At 38.4% G+C, this 20,636-nt stretch overlaps 1 protein-coding gene across 1 annotated transcript in view; it reads right to left on the bottom strand.

The window, feature by feature from the left end:
- The window catches only part of slou (slouch), a 178,345-nt gene extending 162,358 nt beyond the window's left edge, over positions 1 to 15,987 (bottom strand). The window contains exon 1 of the mRNA XM_067152010.2: positions 15,171 to 15,987. Within this exon, the coding sequence (XP_067008111.1) occupies positions 15,171 to 15,987 (817 nt within the window). The remainder of the gene's footprint in view (positions 1 to 15,170) is intronic.
- Positions 15,988 to 20,636: the final 4,649 nt, after the last annotated feature.

Below are 20,636 nucleotides of genomic sequence, written 5' to 3'. Positions count from 1 at the left end.
GAAGCTAGGAAGGGAGATAGGCTTCTAGCCTCAAGCAAGCTCAAGTTATAGCAAATAATCACCACCGTATATCTCTCAGATAATTCCCGTCTAATGCAGTGTTAAGCGCACATCTGTAAATGGCAGTTCCTTCATAGCAATGAGGGCAATTTATTTAACATTCCTAACTCCAGAGTGAAATGGCTTGAACATGTCCTTTACAGCCTTTTACGATGTTGAGTGATATGGTACAATATTTGTGAAGATCTCTTCTGAGTTCGATTTTATTGGTTTCCGCATACAGTACCATCACCCGATGTCCGTCATAAATTGTAGTAGTTTTCTTGAAATAATGTCAATGTTAACAGCCAGTTAATTTTTTATTCACGTTTTTGATAATTTCACCGGTTCATTATTGTGGTTTAACTGGGTTTAATAAAATTAAAAGGTGAGTTGAAAGGGTTTATCTTTCAAATTTGTACAAACGGTATCTCTGATATCTATGCACCTACAATACTTTAATTTTTGGAGCTGCTGTTAGCACCTCTCGCAAGTTTAATATCCCAGAATTAAGAGATTCCTGTGGTTTGAATGAGATTATCGATTTCCTTTTACTTGAAGCCATTTTTGAAGGGAACACACATTATCTTCTCCCTAATGCAGATTATGAGAAATGTTTTGCTATGATTTGGGCGCAATGGATCTACATAATTGTTTTAAGAAACTGACCAAAAATTTGAATGCTATCTGTTCAGTAATTTCTCAAGTACAGACGGGACATTTAATGTGAAATTGGGCAGCAAAATAAATGTATTTTAATAATAATATTGTAATATTAATAATATTTAATAATAATATTTTGGAGACGCCGGTGTGCTGGAATCCAGTCCCTCAGGAGATCATTGAGGTGCCAGTAAATCTACCGACACGAGGCTGTCCTATTTGACCATCTTCAAAGACAACCGGACTGAGCCAGGGTCGAACCTGTCAAGTTGGGGTAAGAAGGCTAGCGCCTCAACCGTCTGAGCCACTAAGCTCGTCAAGTGTACTTTAAATTTTGGAATTGGTATCTTATAAAAATAAAGTGGTTGAGGATATTCATGTTCGTGCATTGTCAGCTTCCTGTGTTCAGCAGTCTTCATAATGGAGTATTAAATATTGAATATATGCTAGTGGGGGCCTACTGAACATTTTTCCACCCGTCAACTTTTTACAGAAATGTTATAAACTACTAAAAAAGGACCTTAATTTATTTACACTTATAAATATGATGTGAGAAAAGCAATAGCAAACTAGCTCACACTTCATCTTGCCAAGTACGCCTCATTTTAGCGCCGCCGTTTTTGCTGTTTCCCTACAACCGCATTAACCTTCGGCGGAGCTCTTTTTTAAACCAGTCAGCATCTGTGCTAATGATATAACTATATTCGGAATTGGGTTATTTATCAACATATTGTTCTGTAGAATGCATTTATTAAACTTGGCGTCCTTTCCCAAATTCAAAAATAGCCTATGTACTGTAATGTTTAAAGACACTTCCTCCTCAAAACGGAAGATAGACAAGTTCACAAAATGTTGTGAGTCATTTGTTCAGTTTCAAAACTCGCGCCTGAACTTACGTAACGCTATACGAACTTTAATCGGCGCACTTCAGTTACTATTCGGAGCTCACGCGTTTACTAGTGCGGGGTGAAGCGGAGAGCCGGGGGAGTGCTCTTGCCTCCACGCACGTTAGCTGCCGTTACCATAGCAACCTCCTTACTACTAGATAGTGGTAAATATCGGCCCGCTCTTCAGACATTGTCTGAGTGGGTTTCTTGGTGCCAGTTCGTATCTGCGCTCATATTAAGTCGTTGTTATAATTTATTCTTGTGGGTTTTATTTTATCAGAGAGCTTTCTTTCAGAGTGCATAGGTTTTTATGACTCAGTGGATACATTTTGTGCCTTCATTATGTCTACCGTTCGCAAGAAGAGAAAAATAATCCGTAGTGAAACTAGGCAAAATAGGAAACATTATTAAGCAGGGTAATTAGGAAGCTAGAGAAGTAAAAAAAGCAGCATCGTTAGCTAAGTCATCCATTTGATTTTTAGACCATAATAATTAAATTAATACTCTATGGTCTCAGCTACTTGGTGTAGACCTTTGAACTTTACACCATTTAGGCGATCATCCTTGATAATTGTCCTTTAAGTTAAGTGAAAACAATAATGACTTAATTCCAGTTTTCAAATGAGCGTTCTATGCGCTCTGAATATTATGACAAAGTTTTTATGAAGACAGATACCCCTACGCTTCAGTAGGCTGAACGCCGCGTTTCCGGTAGTCACATTCCTCAGACTAGCAATTAAGTGAGCTCCGAACAGTTAATAAGCGCTGCCTTGCTACCCGCTTGTTGAATAGCTTCGTGCCTCTTGCAGGAGTTCAATCTCACCATAGAAATTCTCTATTCATTTTCTATTAGCAGACTATAACTTATCATTCACATACCCATAAATCTGACAACGCAGATTTATTGAACTGACGAAATTAAATGTATTGCTGTATCCAGATACATTTTCCGTTGTGAAATAAAATAAAGGTAACAGTCTTAATGATATCTCAATAATACCGCGAAGAGCACACATAATTTACAAATCATTAAAAAGGCTATTCATCTTTCGTTTTGACTGACTATGTTAATTCGACTTCAGCTGCTTCTGGGCCTTGATCCTCGCCCACTATTCCTTCATTCTTTCACTCTATACCCAGTAATCTTACCCTCTCTTCCGCCCACGGTGCTTGGGTGTCCTGATGCCACAGCGCCGTAAATTTCCTGGTCTGAGAAACTTTACTTCATGGGTCCATTTTGCTGATGTGCCCGAAGAACATAGCTCTCCTCTTCCATGGTGTCCGAGATAATTTTCCGTCCTGAAGTACAATTCTTGATTTTCTTTCTTTCTGTACGACCGGCCTCTGTTCTTTGGGGTCCCAGTATCTTCCTGAGAACATTCCACCTCACAAAAGCCTATATTACAGGCTATGTGTGAAAAAAACTCATTCAATTTTCTTTCTTTTCCTTTACAATTTGTTTTACCTCTCAACGACACAGACAATTAATTCTTATGGCGACGATGGAACAGAAAAGGGCTAGGAATGTGAAGGAGCGGCCGCGGCCTTAATTGAGGTACAGCCCCAGCATTTGCCTGGGGTGAAAATGGTTGTCTATCTTTAAGTAATTTATAAGTGAACTGTGGGATTCAGATATCACGACAAACAATTATTATATGCCATAAAATTAACAACTTATTATGCGAGCCATAGTGTAGTTAGGAAAATATTATTTACCTGATCCTGATTTCGAAGCTTTTTTGCATCTGAGTTAAAATGTTTCTAATTAAAAATATGCTTGCTGTTTTTGCTTGATTTGACGTGGAATGTCCCAGACATCCCTAGATTGAAAACGTGGAATGCTGAAATGCTAGACTCTGTGATCAAATTAACATTTTATTATGATTTCTCGTACAATGAAGCACTTAACGGCTAGCCAAATGCTACACGCTATCAGTCGTACTTCATAATATGACACCACCACCAACGTAAAGAACGAAGCTCTTTCTGCAAATTCGTAAAAACCGAAGCCTGTTTCATGAACTAGTTTGGGAAATGGAAAGGTTTCAGTAGAAATATATATTTAGTTTCAAAGAATGAATTCATAAAGCTGACCGAATTTACCAATGCTGCTTTGTGAGAAAAATGTCTAAACTGTTCATCCCGCTGGTCGAACACAGTACTGTAAGTCGAACTGGCTCAAGCATATGATAAAATCATCAGCTATAATACATTCTGCTATTAAGTGTTGCGATGAACCACACGAAAGTGAATTACGTAAATCCTTTCATTCTGTAAGAGAAATGAAACCTGTCTGTCTCTATTGTTAGACCTATCTGCATAGCCACAAATTATACTCCTTCTTCTTCTTCTTCTTCTTCTTCGTGTCGTCGTCGTCTTCTTCCTCTTCCTCCTGACATTTTCTACAAATACATTGGATTGGCACTTTATATAGGTTTACCCCAGTTTTACTGCCGGATGCCCTTCTTGACGTGAATACTGTGTGGAGGATTGCGTTTACTATTGCGTGTTTCTGTGATGATTTGCAGTGTGATGTGTTGTATGGAAACGTGAATATATGTATTAAGACGAACACAAATACTCATTCCCCAAGCTAGAAAAATTAACCAAAGTTAAAATGCCAGACCCGGGCGGAAATGAACCCAGGCCCTCTGAACTGAAGGGCACAATGCTGACCATTCTGACAAGGAGCCATGCTTTATATTATATAACATAAATTCAATTATAACTTTGTCAGAACACTTCATTTTTTCATTTGTACTTCATTTTTAAGTCCGATTAGGTAGGTAGGTACACAAAAGTCAAAAGTAGTTTCAGTTGAATGTGTACTTGTTTGTTTCTTTGTAACAATAACACGGGAAAGGGGCTTAACATCATAACTTCTGGAAACTTGATATAGGCCTACTGTATAAGTTCAGAGACAGCCAGGATGTTCACTAATCTACATATCATTTGATTAGCATACAGTGGCGTAGCAAAATTAAAAGGACCTCAACGGAAATGTCGAATTCCTCCGTTTATATTAGCGGTATCGTAAATCTGTAGCCTAGGGCCGATGCCCTAGATGTTAGGCCCCTTTAAACAACAAACATCATCAGCAGCAGCAAATCTGTGGCCTACATAATGAACGTTGTGTAAAATATAATTTCTGACCTTTCAAGTTTAATGCATTTTTACAGTATGAAAAATAATAATTGGTGTATTCTTGAACATTACACGTTCCACAAATTTCCAAATATCTCTGGAAATATTAGTTCTATCTAAAAAGTGTAAGCGTACATAAAAATAATATAGAAAATGTCATTTCTGATTTCTTACCATCATCTAATGTGTTACAATAATGGAGATATTCACTCATTTGGAGGTTGATCAACGGTGAGCATCGCTGACGTGCAAATATTGTTCAGTCATCATGGTGATTGTTATGGTTGTTTCTGAGGTGTAAAACTGCGTGGTAGTCATCCTATATAGATCAGGAAGGTAGCAAAGATATTTACCGAAAGTAGTAGAAAAACGTGAAAAAGCGATCACCCAAAGAATGAAGGAGAAAGGAATCATTAAAATGAAGTGCGGAGGGGTGGGTGGGGGTGGAACTCTCTTTAGGCCTCTGATACCTTAACATCGTCGATATAGAAGAAAACAAAAGACTTAATAATAATAATAATAATAATAATAATAATAATAATAATAATAATAATGGCGTGTGGCCTCCGGAGAGGCCTGGTGCAGGTCTTTTGATATGACTCCCGTAGGCGACCTGCGCGTCATGATGAGTATGAAATGATGATGAAGACACATAAACCCAGTCCCCGTGTCAGGAGAATTAACCAATTATGGTTAACATTCCCGACCCTACCGGGAATTGAACCCGGGGCCCCTGTGACCAAAGGTCAGCACGCTAACCATTTAGCCATGGAGCCGGACATAATAATAATAATAATAATAATAATAATAATAATAATAATAATAATAATAATAATAATAATAATTAGGGAAAGGATTTTAAGATGGAAACTATGGTGAGAAAAGGAGGGGTACGTGAAAGGGTTCTGAAAATAGCCTATATACACAAATGTGTTGATGATATCGCTTTATCAAGTTTTAAATCAGTTACATAAACTTTCTTTATCCTACACGCTGGGTTCTAATAATTAGACCAATAGACTTGTTATATTCGATTAAACGCACAATTTTAATATTTTTAACAGTAAGTCTCTGACACTTTGAGCTCAATAGATACTTATACAGTATAAGGTAGACAAACTCCACTCGACATCTACAGAAATAATTGGTGCATACCTTGTCAGCACTCGTAAAGGGAGTTCAGTCAAAATTGCAAAGGTGTGCAACATCGGGTTAGTTTAAAAAAAAAAATTTATTCGCATTTGTATTTAGCAAATCCATCAAGGTTGTCCCTAACCCTCATCAACTTCTTCTACTGTTCCTCTTTCTCCATACCTTCTTCTTCCAAACTCTGAAACACGTCAGGCAAATTCTTGTAGCCATGCACTGAGAAACGTTCCAAATCTAGGTGCTTGTTATTGTTCCGTAATTGTTGCGTCTGCTTGATGGTTGCTGCATTCATTGAGTCCAGGGCACATGTGAAATATTTGATTTTACAAAGTTTTCGCAGAAGAAAACTGCGCATCTTATCTAGGTACCTCACCTTCTAATGACAGGAAACTGTGGAAGTTGGAGCCTAGTCACTTCTTGGAACAAAACTTGACGATTGGGACCCTTTACGAGAATCTTCCTCAGAGCAGCAATGAAGTCATTTACGCTCCTAATTCTCACTGATACTTTCACAAACACGGTGTAGTCCATGTCTAACACATGTCACATGGCTGAGGTTAGGGTAAATGCCCTTTAATTTTTGGAAATGAAAGCATGTAGCGTTATTGATTAGTCACCATAAGCCTGACTTTTTCGTATTGTATGCCCCCTGGCCACAGGTTCATGCATGAGTCATTGAATGCTTGCATTATTGTGCAGGCATTTGTCATTTCGGGCTGATACATTTTGAAAAGCATAGGTTTCACTCATTCACCAGATAATGGAAATACCTACCAACACATTCAAAATATACGAGTATCTTTGCAGCTCATCGGTAGTTTCAGCTTAAATGAATCCCACTGCATGTTTTCGACCATCGCTTTTATATTCTCGAACAAGTTCTCATAACTTGGCTGTATGTAATGTTTTCTCCGAATGCTCTCATCTGGTATTGACCTTACCATGTACTTCTCAAGGAATGATTAGGATGCAGGATTGTTTAACTTGTGGGCTGGAATTCTCGCCTGATTAATGCCATGGCAAGATTCACACTGAACTCACGCAATGACAGCTGCTTTTCAGATCCTGCAGCGAAGGGGTGTACCAGAGTAGTTTGCCGATTTGCTAAGTTCAATGCTCTTCACATGCTGTTGTACTGGATGCGCTGGTTTATTCTGTATCTTTGATGCTAGACATCGATTGCAATATTTACTTCGCAGACGGGACATCGAAAAATGATGGCATCAGTTTTGATATATCTTGAATTCTTCTGAAAGTGCATACGACTTCCTGCTAACCTTCGGCAGTAGAGTACAGAGTCGATGGGTGGAACCGTTAAATTCATGCCAGTTCTAACTGAACATAGTTTTAACTGTTCCAGCTTCATTGTTTAAACTTTAATTTGATTTAATACCTGCAGCTTGGCCATTCTTGATGGGATATGAATTAATGGTGGTTTCCATAAATTGTATATTGATATTTATTTATTGACTATTTCGTTGACCTCTGATTAAACAAAATTTTTAACACCTATTCAAAAAAGAGATGAAAAAATATTTTAAAAACACAGATAAAAGTGGGGTAAAGGGTGAAATAAAAGGGGAAAGGTGAAAAATTGTAGTAATCTCACAAAAAGGTGCAAAATGTGCCAAAATATTGTGTATATTTTTTGCTTCTTTTTTTATGTCCCAAAATACATAAAAGCCTATTAACCTATGTGTATGAAAATAGCTATATTTTTGAAAGGTGCGGCACCTTATAATCCTTTCACTAATAATAATAATAAAATTAATAATAATAGTTTAATATGTAGGCCTAATGTGAAATAATTTTACCTTCGAAATACAAATTTAGGCTATCATTCCTGTTTTTTAATCATGTTATTGTTTTTACACCCCACTAACTACTTTTTGAAGGTTTTCGGAGACGCTGAGGTGCCAGAATTTTGTCCCGCAGGAGCTTTTTACGTGCCAGTAAATCTACCGACAGGAGACTGACGTATTTAAGTACCTTAATTTCTGTTTTAACAGAATAAAATAATCGTGGTGTATGTGTTCACTTGGTCTCGAAATGGCTTAGAATGGGGCTATCAGATTCTTCCACCAAGCTGTTCTACATGACAGTTGAAAAATAGGCCTATTTGGAGTTAGTGAAAAATATTTATAACCTTTAATTACTCTTTCCTTGTTATTGAACAGAGTGATCTACTCAAAATAGGCCTACCACAGCCGTGATTATTATTATTATTATTATTATTATTATGATTATTATTATTATTATTATTATTATTATTATTATTATTATTATTATTATTATTATTATTATGTCTCGAACAACAGCGGCAACCAAAGCCATATATGAAATTAAAACAATCACGAAGCTTTCACTGGGAACTGCTATGAGATTATTTGACGCCGCAAAAATAGCTCCCATCGCCACATACGTGCTGGGAATCATCTGGGAGGAGCTGACTGACCATGGCGGACTTGAGAACACTCGAAGCAGGTAAGTTGCGCTTCCTGAAATCTGCCCTGGGGACGTCGAAATACACAAAATCTCGACTAGCATATGGACTTGCCAAGGAGGCCTTCTCTCGAGGACGTCCAGATGAAGAGAGGGCTACCATTCACAGACGCAGGACAGAGTGAAGAAAAGAGATAAAATTTGGGTCGATTTTTATACAACAGAGGCCATTATGACAACATGGACGAACATTAACAAGACCTGCGAAACTTTGTGAACTCGATGGTGGTACATGGATACCACCATAAGCCTCCATGACCCTGATGATTAAAGGATGAAAAATCATGAGAAAAATCTTAGGGCCAATAATTAAAAATGGAATACATTGCCCCAAACCCAACTCGGAAATATATTTCAATATATCTAAACTTACTGATACAATGAGACTGAGACGAATTCAGCTTTTAAGCCATTTGGAAAGAATGAATAACAATAGAATTACTTATCGCATACAAACATTTTTGCAAATCAAACGTACGAGATCAGCGTGGTCCTAAGTGACCCATTCGTGCAGACATGAAAGTAGTTGGTACAAAGAGAGGGGACAATAGCAGGAGGGTGGGAATGAAGAGATAAGTTATGAATGAATTCGATGGATGAAGATGTAACCTACGCATAAACCATCTTCGGTGGAGGGGCCATATGAGACGAAATAGTTACCTACGAGATTAATGGATTTGACCATTGGAGGGGGGGGGGGGATAGAAGTAGAGGGAGACCACGGAGACGATGGTTAGAGTCAGATTTTAGTGACTTAAAACTAAAAGGTGTGGAACTAAACGAGGCTGCAGGGCTAGTTACAAACAAATAATTATAGAGGCTCAGAGAATGAACGCTGAAATGCGTAATAATCTATAATGAAAATGCATGTACAGTATGTATGCAATGTTATTTTTCTTTCTTTCTTTCTTTCTTTCTTTCTTTTTTTTCTATTTGCTTTACGTCGCGCCGACACAAATACAGTATGTCTTATGGCGACGATGGGAGAGGAAAGTGGGGTTCGAACCCACTATCTTCCAATTACTGGATAGGCTACTGGCCGCACTTATGTATGCAATGTAATTTGATAACGTATATCCTGGTAGCAATTGCTCACAGTAGAATAACAAGTGTCTTCAACAAACGATACTTTACAGCAAAAACAAATTATAAAGAAATATTCATCATATCTAAACACAGCGCCGAAATATTGTATCATGTTTACAGAAGCTCTTCAAATATATGTGAAGACCCTACTGCAAATATGAACAGTTATTTCTACCTATCACAAAACAATGTAGTAGTCTACATTAAGCCATAGACTACAGTAACTTAAGACTAGTTTAACATTATAATTAAAACTATATTAGACAGGAATTGCAGTTCCCCAAAATTCACACCATTTTGCAATCTTCTCTTAAAGCAGCCTATTGTTTATGAAAAGCCTTCATACGGTTTTGATGACACGTGGAAATATTTTGGGAATGGCGACAGAGGTATGGTTTCATAGGTTCTTAAAGAACGGACGTTCACATGATGTACTTTACTAAATAAGTCATAAGGTAATACGTTCAGACTTGTGATACTTCGCTATAATTATTGCAGAGAAATACGACATACTGAAAATTACGATAATACAATGCGATAATCTATGTCTGGTGACAAGGTCAGGTTAGGATTTTTAAAAATATTTACTAGAATTGTTTCCTAATATCTTCCTTTTCTTTTGTCCAGACAACAGTCAGTAGGTCTTTGACGATTTTTTTTCTCATAGCGCTTGCATAAAGGACACTGTCCTTGTACGAACAAAAATATACTTTAAATAAATTGAAAGAAAAAGAATTACTTTATAATAACATAATTATAGATATTTAATTCTGAAATATATAATTAAGCTATCAGTAGTCAAATCTTATTTCACATTTGACTGTAATGTCAATGACCAGCGCTATATTCCTGAGATATTCAATAGTTACCCTCATAGTGTGCGTGTGTGTGGGGGGGGGGGGTTATAAATCCCATAGCTTTACCGCTTAGAACAACATTCACCACCATATCACATCACCTCCTAGTTTGTGGTTTTACTGAAGGATTAGCAACGACCTACCACTAACCATGAGCAATGAATGAAGCTCTCACTATTGCAATGTGAGTAATGTAATAATGTCATTATCTTTACGTCTCACTAACTGCTTTTGACAGTTTTCGGTGACGCTAAAGTGCTGTAATTTTGTCCCGCAGGAGTTATTTTACTTGCCAGTAAATCTACCGACACGAGGCTGACATATTTGAGCACCTTCAAATATAACCGGACTGAGCTAGGATCGGACCTGCCTAGTTGAGAGCAATGTAAGCGAGATTTCTTTTGCAAACTTTATAATGACAAGTCTGTTTCATACAATTGAATAGGTTTTGCTTTCATTTCTTGAAGAAGTTTATGGGCATCGACCATTATTATTGTTGCGTAGCATGATCATTAGACTTGCTCAATAGTATAATTTCACCTATTAATGTAGGAATTACAGAACTGTTTTGATAAATACTAGCGTATGATTTATGTCTTTATAGCCTATGACGACTAAGATCATAGCTGTTAATAGATGTTTATAAACATAAGGAAAGCAATGCACGCTACTAGAAATAATGAGATGGTACTGATCTTTATAAACATAGTATAGAAATATTTTGCCACTTTCTATAGATACCATCTATGAAGAACTTGTTAACGCCTACGGAGTTAAAAAGAATTTTTATGAATTTCTGACTTAACTTGTACTCTACAACTTGCTTAATATGTATTAAATTATTGGTAGGATAATTAATTTTCCTTGATGGTAGGATGTATTAACAGTGTATGTAGATAATTTATTTTGTTTCTCTGTGATCTAAAATGGCATGAAGTAGGCCTAGATATCAGTAAAAAATTGCCTCAGGTATCTATAATTTGCAATGCCAGCTAAATTTTGATATAAAAGCAAAAAGGAAAGTCACCTCCGTACAGACCATGACGGCCTTGGAAGGGTGGAATGTAAAGGTTTCCATTATCCGTAACCTCGGCACTTCGTGGGGTAGAGTGGTTAACTTTACACTCGGCCGCCTTTGGCCCCAGGAACTAACCTGGTACTCATTTTTAGTGTAGGCTGAGTGAACCCCAGAGTCATATGCACCTCCGAAAGTGGAAATCTAATTTATTAAAATTGTGATAGGTTATACGAACACTAAATTCGTTTTCTAGCGGCTACGCAGAAATATTTCACAAATATGGGCAAACAAGCGTTCATGTAATGATTGTTTACGAGTAGGTACATTCGGTACTTTGTGAAATTTATATAATTGTATTGGCTATTAATTAATAATCTGTTTAGTGTCTCATTCTCCCGCACGATACTTGAATATGAATAAGTTATCTGAAAACGTGTTTATGGAATAGGACTAATTATATATCTATCAATCTAGGCCTACTTCATGCCATTTTAGATCACAGAGAAACAAAATCTACATACACTGTTAATTCATTTTCTGGATATTTACTGCCAACTCAAAGTTTTAAGGCAGAAGGAATTGTTTGCTTCCGCTTCTCCAAAATTAGCTGTACAGTAATAAACCTTTTGGCAGATTTTATAAACGATTTACTTCTGTTAGTCTAAGACTGTCTTTGATTTTGTCATCAGTGTTAATTTCTCATTTTCTTCAAGACTCAACTGTATTATTTCACAACCCCAAAACACGTTATTTTAGGATAAGCAGCATCATTAAATATTTTGGGACTACGTGCTTTTATTATAAATTTATAATGATATAAATGCTTATTTGAAACATTAAGGAAATATTTTAATGTGCCTTTGCTCACTGCAGGCCATGTCTTATCTCTGTTAATAACATTACCTGATACTTCACGTAATGGCATTTCTGTATGGAATGAACTCAGCTAAGAACTTCTTGTGACATATAGGGCCTACATAGTAATATGGGCTAAACAAACTCCTCATCAAACGACTGGTTTTATTTTCCGGCGTTGAGCATTACCATGAAGACTAATGTTATTTTAAGGGACATCAACAATTAGCTCAACTACGAACACTATGTCGACGGCAAGATGATTTGTAAGTAGTTAATTACGAAGTGTTAGAATTATATTATACCTTTCAAATACAGAATTTCTTAGTATTCAAAGGTTCACACATGAAGATGAAGGACTGAATAGTCTATGAAAAATATTTCAGTAGAGATAAAATACCTCTCATTCATATAATTCATAAAATTTTTCCTGCTTTTGATACAATGCTTTTTTCAGTCTTCTTAACGGATTTTAAGTTAACTTTTGTATTAGCTATAAAGTATTGATTCAAACCTGCATTATTGTTCACTTAGAAGACTTCAGTACAGCTTATTAATTACTAAACTGAAAATAGTCCTAAAGATCTAATGATGTATTACTCAATTACCGTGGATATAATCAATCATTTCATTGAAGTTTGTCTACACAGTTTTATATGTCACAAAGGATTCCTTGCTGTGTTCGTGGTACAAACATTGTCACCGGAATGTACTTTGTGGTAATTAAAACAAATTCTACTTATTTTAGATTAATTTTCCGTATCGTTCTATGCAATTAGATCACACAACAGCAGGTAATATGTACATTTTTATTACTTCCATGTTATGACTGTAAGTTGTTATTTATACGATTCGATTTCTGTCAAATGGCTTGATATGACGTTAGTTGTTATCTTTTGAAAATACCTACCACTTAAGTTAATGAATTCCACAAAATATTCAATGTTCTCGTAAACAATCAATCTGTGGACACTTGCTTACATTTTACCCACATTTGTGAGAGATTTCTTCGTAACCGCTAGAAAATGAATTTAGTGTTTGAATGTCTTTATCTAGCTCTGCAAATATAAGTTACCTGAGGAATATTTTGACATACATATTATATTAATAGTGTACCATCAAGAAAAAGTAATTAGTCTACCAATTTATTACACAGGCCTATTAAGCAAATTTTAGAGTGCAACGTTAAGATGCCCCGAAACTTAAGTCAGAAATTCATTAATATGATGTTATTTCTTGGAATTCTCAGTACTCATGGGTAAAGAGTTCTCAAACGAATTAGATGACTTTATTTTTCTATTAGCTGTTGAGTAATTACTTAGGTTTTATAACAATGCATAGCAAGGAAATAAAGCTACCAAAAAGACACGTGCAGGAAAAAATGATAATGGCTTCCATTATTCGTAACATGAACACCAAGCGGGATAGAGTAGTTACTTACATTCCTGGCTACCTTTATTCCTAAGAATTAACCCAGTACTCTTTACTAATGTGGACTGAGTGAGCTCTAGGCCCATGTGACTATACACAGAAGTGGATGTCATATTTTCAGCTTCCATACGAGGAATCGAACTCATGTCATTTCAGAATAATCAACCACTATTTTAATGCTCTGACCAGTCAGTCCCGTATTTATAGGCTAACATCAAATTGACTAAATAACCTCCTACATTATGTGCTACAATTTTGACTGTTTTTATTTGGAAATCATAGTAGCTATAAACGATAGATTATTTCAAGGAATTTTAAGGCATAGACCATCAAAATATATTGTGATACATCTTCTAAATCAAGAGATCACTTCTAATAATTTTAAACAAATAGGGGAGGACGGCTAAAGCCTCAGTACGGCACATTCCGCAGAAACTGAAGAGGAAGGTCTGACCGGCTTATTACGTTCTCTAAACATCTTATACTATGATGGTAAATATTGTACAGTAAATTGTGCAGTGAATCCCTTGGGTGGTAGCATCAAGAAACTTCAGTATTTTTCCTGTTTACTGTGGTTGGAATACAGGCTTCTTTACGGTGAGTACTCCGACAATATTTACTACTGCTTTCAAGTAGTAGACTATTATTTGCAGTATAGTGTTATTGTCAATAATTACAGGCTAGTGCAGAATTAATCATACCATGCTGCGGAATTATGTGGACTGGTCCGGATTTATTATTTATAAATTTCATTTTCCGTATTGACAAATTCAAAGTATAGATAAGAAAAGTGTTTTTCCACCAATCAATACACAATTTATTTTAAATAGATTAAACTAGTACCGGTTTCGGCTCTTTAACGGCCATCATCAGCTAGTACATGATTTGTTTCAACCATTAGACAATTCACAAGTTGTTACTGTATTAGACATCCGGATGTCTAATGGGGGATGGAAATTACATGCTATTGTATACATGTCTAATACAGTAACAACTTGTGAATTGTCTAATGGTTGAAACAAATCATGTACTAGCTGATGATGGCCGTTAAAGAGCCGAAACCGGTACTAGTTTAATCTATTTAAAATAAACTGGTCCGGATTTAGTCCAAGAATCACAATTTAGTAAATTAATTGAAGAAGTAAATAACTTAATAATATTAATTTTAAGTAGGCCCTACTAAATAAATATAGATAGCATGAGAAACAGCTGTTCGAATGTGTAAATATTTTGATAATCGATTTCGAAATGCGTCATAATTCCAATTTTGCCTTATTCAAAACAGGGGGAAATATTAAAATAGTTGTTCTTTATTTCTAAAGAAGGTAAGGTATATTTCGTAATTCGTAATTCGTAATTCCACTTTCTTGGAGCGAACATAAATTCATTTTGAGAGATACTCCACTCGCCAGTAGGTACTTACTCCACCTTCACAGTGCCGTCTCTATGGAAATTTAGGAGTCAGTAGGCTACATACAAGGAAATACACGGAAGAATTACAAAAGCACGTAAAGAGGAATAGCCTATAAATGTAGTTACCTGAGCTGTCATCGGGATCCGGCGATGTTGCGTCCAGGTGCGGCCTCCAACAGCAAGCGGCTGCGGGCGAAGTCGGTGGCCGATGGACAGGCGGGGTGGTTCCGAGGCGGCCGGTGAACTTGTTAGGATCAAGGATGTTCTCGACGGAGAAGGCAAGACGGCGGGAAGTGCCGGGTGCCGGTCGCGCACTCTCATGGTGTCCGCTGAGCAGAGAGCCGATACTCGACACGCTGTCGGACCGGTACCCGGCACGCGTGGGTTCGCTCACATGCTTTGGCGAGGACGACAGAGAGTTCGTATTGCACGTTATTGAAGAAGAGTCCAGCTCTGATGACACTAGTCTGTGATGGCTTACCATCGAAATACCATGATGTCTGTTCGTTAAATCTACCGGCGATGACAATAAGTCATCAGTCTCTTCGTCGTCAACATTTAACTCTTCATCTTCATCGCTAGCGTCATTCATCTCCTCTTCCTCCTCCTCCAGATCCATATCCCGCTCGGAATCTTCATAACCAACAGCAATTTTGTCATCAGAAGCACTGTCCGGTTTCCTGTGCGGTCCATCCTCACCATCGCTCGTGTCGGCGGGGTCAGAACAGACTCGTTCGTCTGACGCCCCCGACTGCAGTTCACTCAGGGGGTGATAATGATGATGACCGAACGTGAGCAGTCGCGGGGGTGTGCTGGGGGATGTGGTGGTCACCGTACTATTACTTGTAGTGGTAAGCTGTTGTTGTTGCTGCTGTTGTTGCTGCTGTTGCTGCTGTTGCTGTTGATGACACATTAAACGTTGCATCATCATCATCGTCATCATGCTGCGATAATATACGTTGATGTGCAAGACAAAAATATTAAATAGTAGTCTATTGAAATCATTGTGGCTATCAAAACAAAGAAATAACACTGCTTAGAAACGTCTTGAGAGCAAAAAATGTATAGGCTAATGTCACATCACCAGTTGAAGTCAATCTTGACAGTCTTTAATATTAAAATAGGTTCCACTCAAAACACTGATACGCAATGACTCATTGTCACATCCACAGCTGTTACAACACCAAACACTTTTTGATGTAAACAAAAAGGAAATGTTTCTCTTGCGAAATGTTCTCTTAAGTTCACTTTTAGAAGTCACTAAGTATTAAATTAGTTAACAATAAACAAGCGTAGCACCCTTATTAAAAGACAAAAATCGAACGAGGTAGTTTGCATCCGGCACATCGTGTATGTTATGTGTGCAGCAAGGTAAACAGACGAGTGGGAACTGGTTGAATGGTGTGACTAAGGTTCCACATGTGTTCTCCTCTCCCTCGCTTCCCTCCCCGCCCCCTCTCCTCTCTTAACACCGCAGCATCCCGAACATGGCGGAGAGCACAACAGATTCATCTCAATGCTAACCCGATGATGGAGCATCTAAGAGCCTGCACGCGGGGTAGAGGGCAGGCGAGATGGTCCATGCGGCACTTTACGGGGTGGGGAGACGGGGGCTGTGACTGGAGGAATGATCCGCCTGCTCTACGGCTATTGGTTTACGACACAGTGAGAGGGGAGGCATGATGGTCCCACGTGATTGGTGCAGGAGAGGGAGGGGAAACGAATGATAGAGATGTGGAATATATCCATGTCCGCGGTTTTTGTGGGATGGTAGAGCTGTGGGCTTAAGTAATCAAACCAATAAAAGGAATTGCCTATTAAGAAATCACGAAGAACAGTACGAGGGAGGTCTATATTCCCCCATAATGTGGGTTAATGTGACAGGCTGGGCTGTATTAATGTTCCTCTGTTTGAAAAGGAAGAAAATGTTCGTACCAAACACAATAAAATGGTAATTTTTCATAAGTTTCCGCATTACAGATGATTGTGTATGTTCGTATCCTTATGTCAGCAGCAAAGCCACTGCGGGAGGAGGGGGTGTTCATTGTGTTGTGTGACTGAATTCCTTCTGAACCTAGCCTATATACTAGGTAGATTTTCAAAGTAGTGAAAAAAAATGAGTGGGAAAAATACAACTAACAGTGGAAAATACAGGTAAACAGCCGAGTGACAGCGTCGCAGCTTCCACGCCAAGGCGGTCATGGTTCGAATCTCAGCCAATACACACGGAATATTTTAAATAAAAATTGACGGTCCTGTGGTTTGGATTCCACATGGATAAAACTTGAGGTTCTGTGGTTATGCTCATGATATCAATAGCCACGTTAAACTACAAGCTTATTCTTTCAAACCCGGGCCGAGTGGGTCAGACCGTTAAGGAGCAGGACTTCTGACTCCAACTTGGCAGGTTCGATTCTGGCTTAGTCCGGTGGTATTTGAAGATGCTCAAATACGCCAGTCTCATGTCGGTAGATTGATTGACACGTAAAATAACTCCTACGGGATAACATTCCGGCACCTCGGAGTCTCCGAAAACCGTCAAAATTAGTTAGTGGGACGTAAAATATAGACTAAATTCTTCTTCTTCTTTATCTGTTTACCCTCCAGGGTAGGTTTTTCCTTCGGACTCAGTGAGGGATCCCACCTCTACCACCTCAAGGGCAGTGTCCTAGAGTTTTAGACCCTGGCTGGGGGATACAACTGGGGAGGATGACCAGTACCTCGCTCAGGTGGCCTCACCTGCTATGCTGAACAGGAGCCTTGCGGGGGGATGGGTAGATTGAAAGGGATAGAGAAGGAAGAGCGAAGGAAGTGCCCGTGGCCTTAAGTTAGGTACCATCCCGGCATTTGCCTGGAGGAGAAGTGAGAAAACACGGAAAACCACTTCCGGATGGCTGAGGTGGGAATCGAACCCACCTTTACTCAGCTGAAATCCGAAAGCTGAGTGAACCCCGTTCCAGCCCTCGTACCACTTTTCAAATTTCGTGGCAGAGCCGGAAATCGAACCCGGGCCTCCGGGGGTGGCAGCTAATCACATTAACCACTACACCACAGAGGCGGACCTACATTATTATTAGGCCTACTCTTTGCAAACTGAAAAAACGCCATTTAAAGAGGACGAAATATGTACGTAGGTTATTGCCTAATCCGGAATCGCGTGGTCTACAAATGACAGCCGTTTCCTTATTTGAAAACTAGGCTTGATGAAAATTGATAACACTAATGTAAACAATACATTTATACTACATTGCTGAGGCTATTTCCGAATTTCTGCATTAATAGATTAACTTACTATGTGCTACGGTACTTTTCAAGAAATGTTGTAGCCCATACATTAACACGCTTTCCAAGCGACATCACCAGCAAGTGTGTTTTTCACACACACACACACACACACACACACACACACACACACACACACACACACACACACACACACACACACAACACAAAGAAGAGAGACAGAAAGAGAAAAAATATGACTTTACATAGGCCTAGGCCTGGGCCTAATCTTCAATATTTCTTAAAATATTCAACCGAATTTAAACTGGTGTGTGATTAGAAAAACCGATAAGATATTACAAAACTAATATTGAGCAAACAAGTTTATCGGTGTTTCACTTCATTCAGTTTCAAATTAGGACTTAACAGGAAAACAATCTGAATTTTAATCTTCATTTTACAATAAGGCTACGGAGGATATAATGTAGGATCTACAACTGAAGACATCCCCGGAATAAGGATGTAACCAACAAGTCAGTAATTTTTCAGGTGAGAGGAAAAATATTTGTGGGGTCTATTTCGTGGTATAGGCTACACTACAGTACTTGAACCAATAGCGTAACGTATCCAAGTGTACAAATGAATGCATCTATCAAAAACAATATTTTATTGTTATAGGTAATTTAAGGTTTGAAAAATAATGTATGAATTGGAAGTGATGCAAGGTTTGTCTTACATTTGTATACTGCTACTACTAAAAATGTTTTCATTCCTCCCCTGAAGGGGGGCGCGGGCCTCTTAGCCGGTGACGCCGTCTCTCAGGCCGGGAGATTTGTTCGGTGAAGGAGATGTTCGGAGAAGGTGAGGGGGTGGGCGGCCTTGGCCTATACTAGGAACTGTCCCGCCATTCGCCTTAGTGCAGGGAAATGGAAAACCACGGAAAACCATTCTCAGGACAGCCGACGGTTGGGGCCAGCCGTGAAGTCCAGCCCTGTCCGGTCTTCCGAATGCAGAGGCGTAGAGCCACCTCCCTCCTGTTTTTCCTGTTGGAAAGCTTTCGCCGAACTAGAGTGCGATGAAACGCAGACTGATTTTGTGGACCTTTCACCTATAGCGAGTTTATTGAGGCGCAAACTAATATGAAAGCTTTCGCCTAAAATGACTGAGTTGAAGCAAAAGTGATATGATACCATCCTGAAGACCGTAAATTCTAACAAAAACATACAGAAAGTAGGAGACTTAACCATTTATCTAAATAATCAACGGCAACGAGAGAGAAGAAGATTAAGCCGCAGACGTTCGATTTCCTTTGTTTAATGCGAATAAAATGCGGCAAATGAGCATGGAGGAAGAGTGCTAAAAGGTGCTGACACTGAGTTAAGGCACAAGAAGATGCTAGCATTGAGAAGAGGGGCATCAAGATGCAACCAAGACACAGTTAAGAGTGTTTACTTTATGTTTCCTTTGTAAGACAAGTCAATTTGAACATATTAATGGCAAAAGTCTCTAGTAATAATATTTTCGAAAACACATTTTACAAGGTGACGTCCGTAAAACTACTTCATTGACTTAAGTGTGTTCATGTGGCGTTATCTTCTTATTTTTTTTATACTTACAAAGATGAGTACCTAACTAAGTTAGACTAGTGCGTGGTCCCAAAATTGGACCGGTCCATTTTAGGAGACTTAGTGAACAGTCTTAACTTTTTAGTTTCCATTATATCTTTGGAGTTCTCTAGGGTTTAAATATAATAGGGTCTACTACTAAAATATTTAATAGCCTACGCATCCCTGCCGTATGTGTTTATATTTTCCCTGACGCACAACTGACCGTTGTTAATGAACAGGAGAACTGCCCATCACAGGAAATGTTGGAAACTGTGATTTGGATGCACCAATCTGTTGCTGTAACATGTCTGCTCGTGCGCATCTCCCGAGTACGTCGCTGTGTCATTACGTGTGAGAGAGTGAGAGGAGTAGCCGTGATTAGTGACCAGTTGAATGCAACCCAAAATGGTGCTCACAGATAAAACAGCGCGTGTCGAGTGTTTAGGGCCTACACGAAGCAGGATTCGTGGTAAACCTGTGTGTAACTGTTTGCGCAAGACTTTGAGACTGAAAATATTTTGCCCAAACCGCCAGCAAAGTCTGCAATGCAAAGCTTAGTGGCAAAATGGTGTGAAACATGCTCTGTAACGAATGAAAACCGTAACTATTCGAAAGAGTTCGAACACTAGGAAATATTGCTCGAGAGAAGGAAAGCCTGGAACGAAGTCGGACGAAATCTCAACGCCGTTTATCTGTGCAAGTGGGAATTAAGAGCTCGTCATGTCGAAACATTATCAAAAAGGAGCTGCATCTGTATCCTTAC

The sequence above is a fragment of the Anabrus simplex genome, chromosome 7, assembly GCF_040414725.1.
Source record: "Anabrus simplex isolate iqAnaSimp1 chromosome 7, ASM4041472v1, whole genome shotgun sequence".
Taxonomy (NCBI): domain Eukaryota; kingdom Metazoa; phylum Arthropoda; class Insecta; order Orthoptera; family Tettigoniidae; genus Anabrus; species Anabrus simplex.
This window is presented reverse-complemented; position numbering and strand designations above follow the sequence as displayed.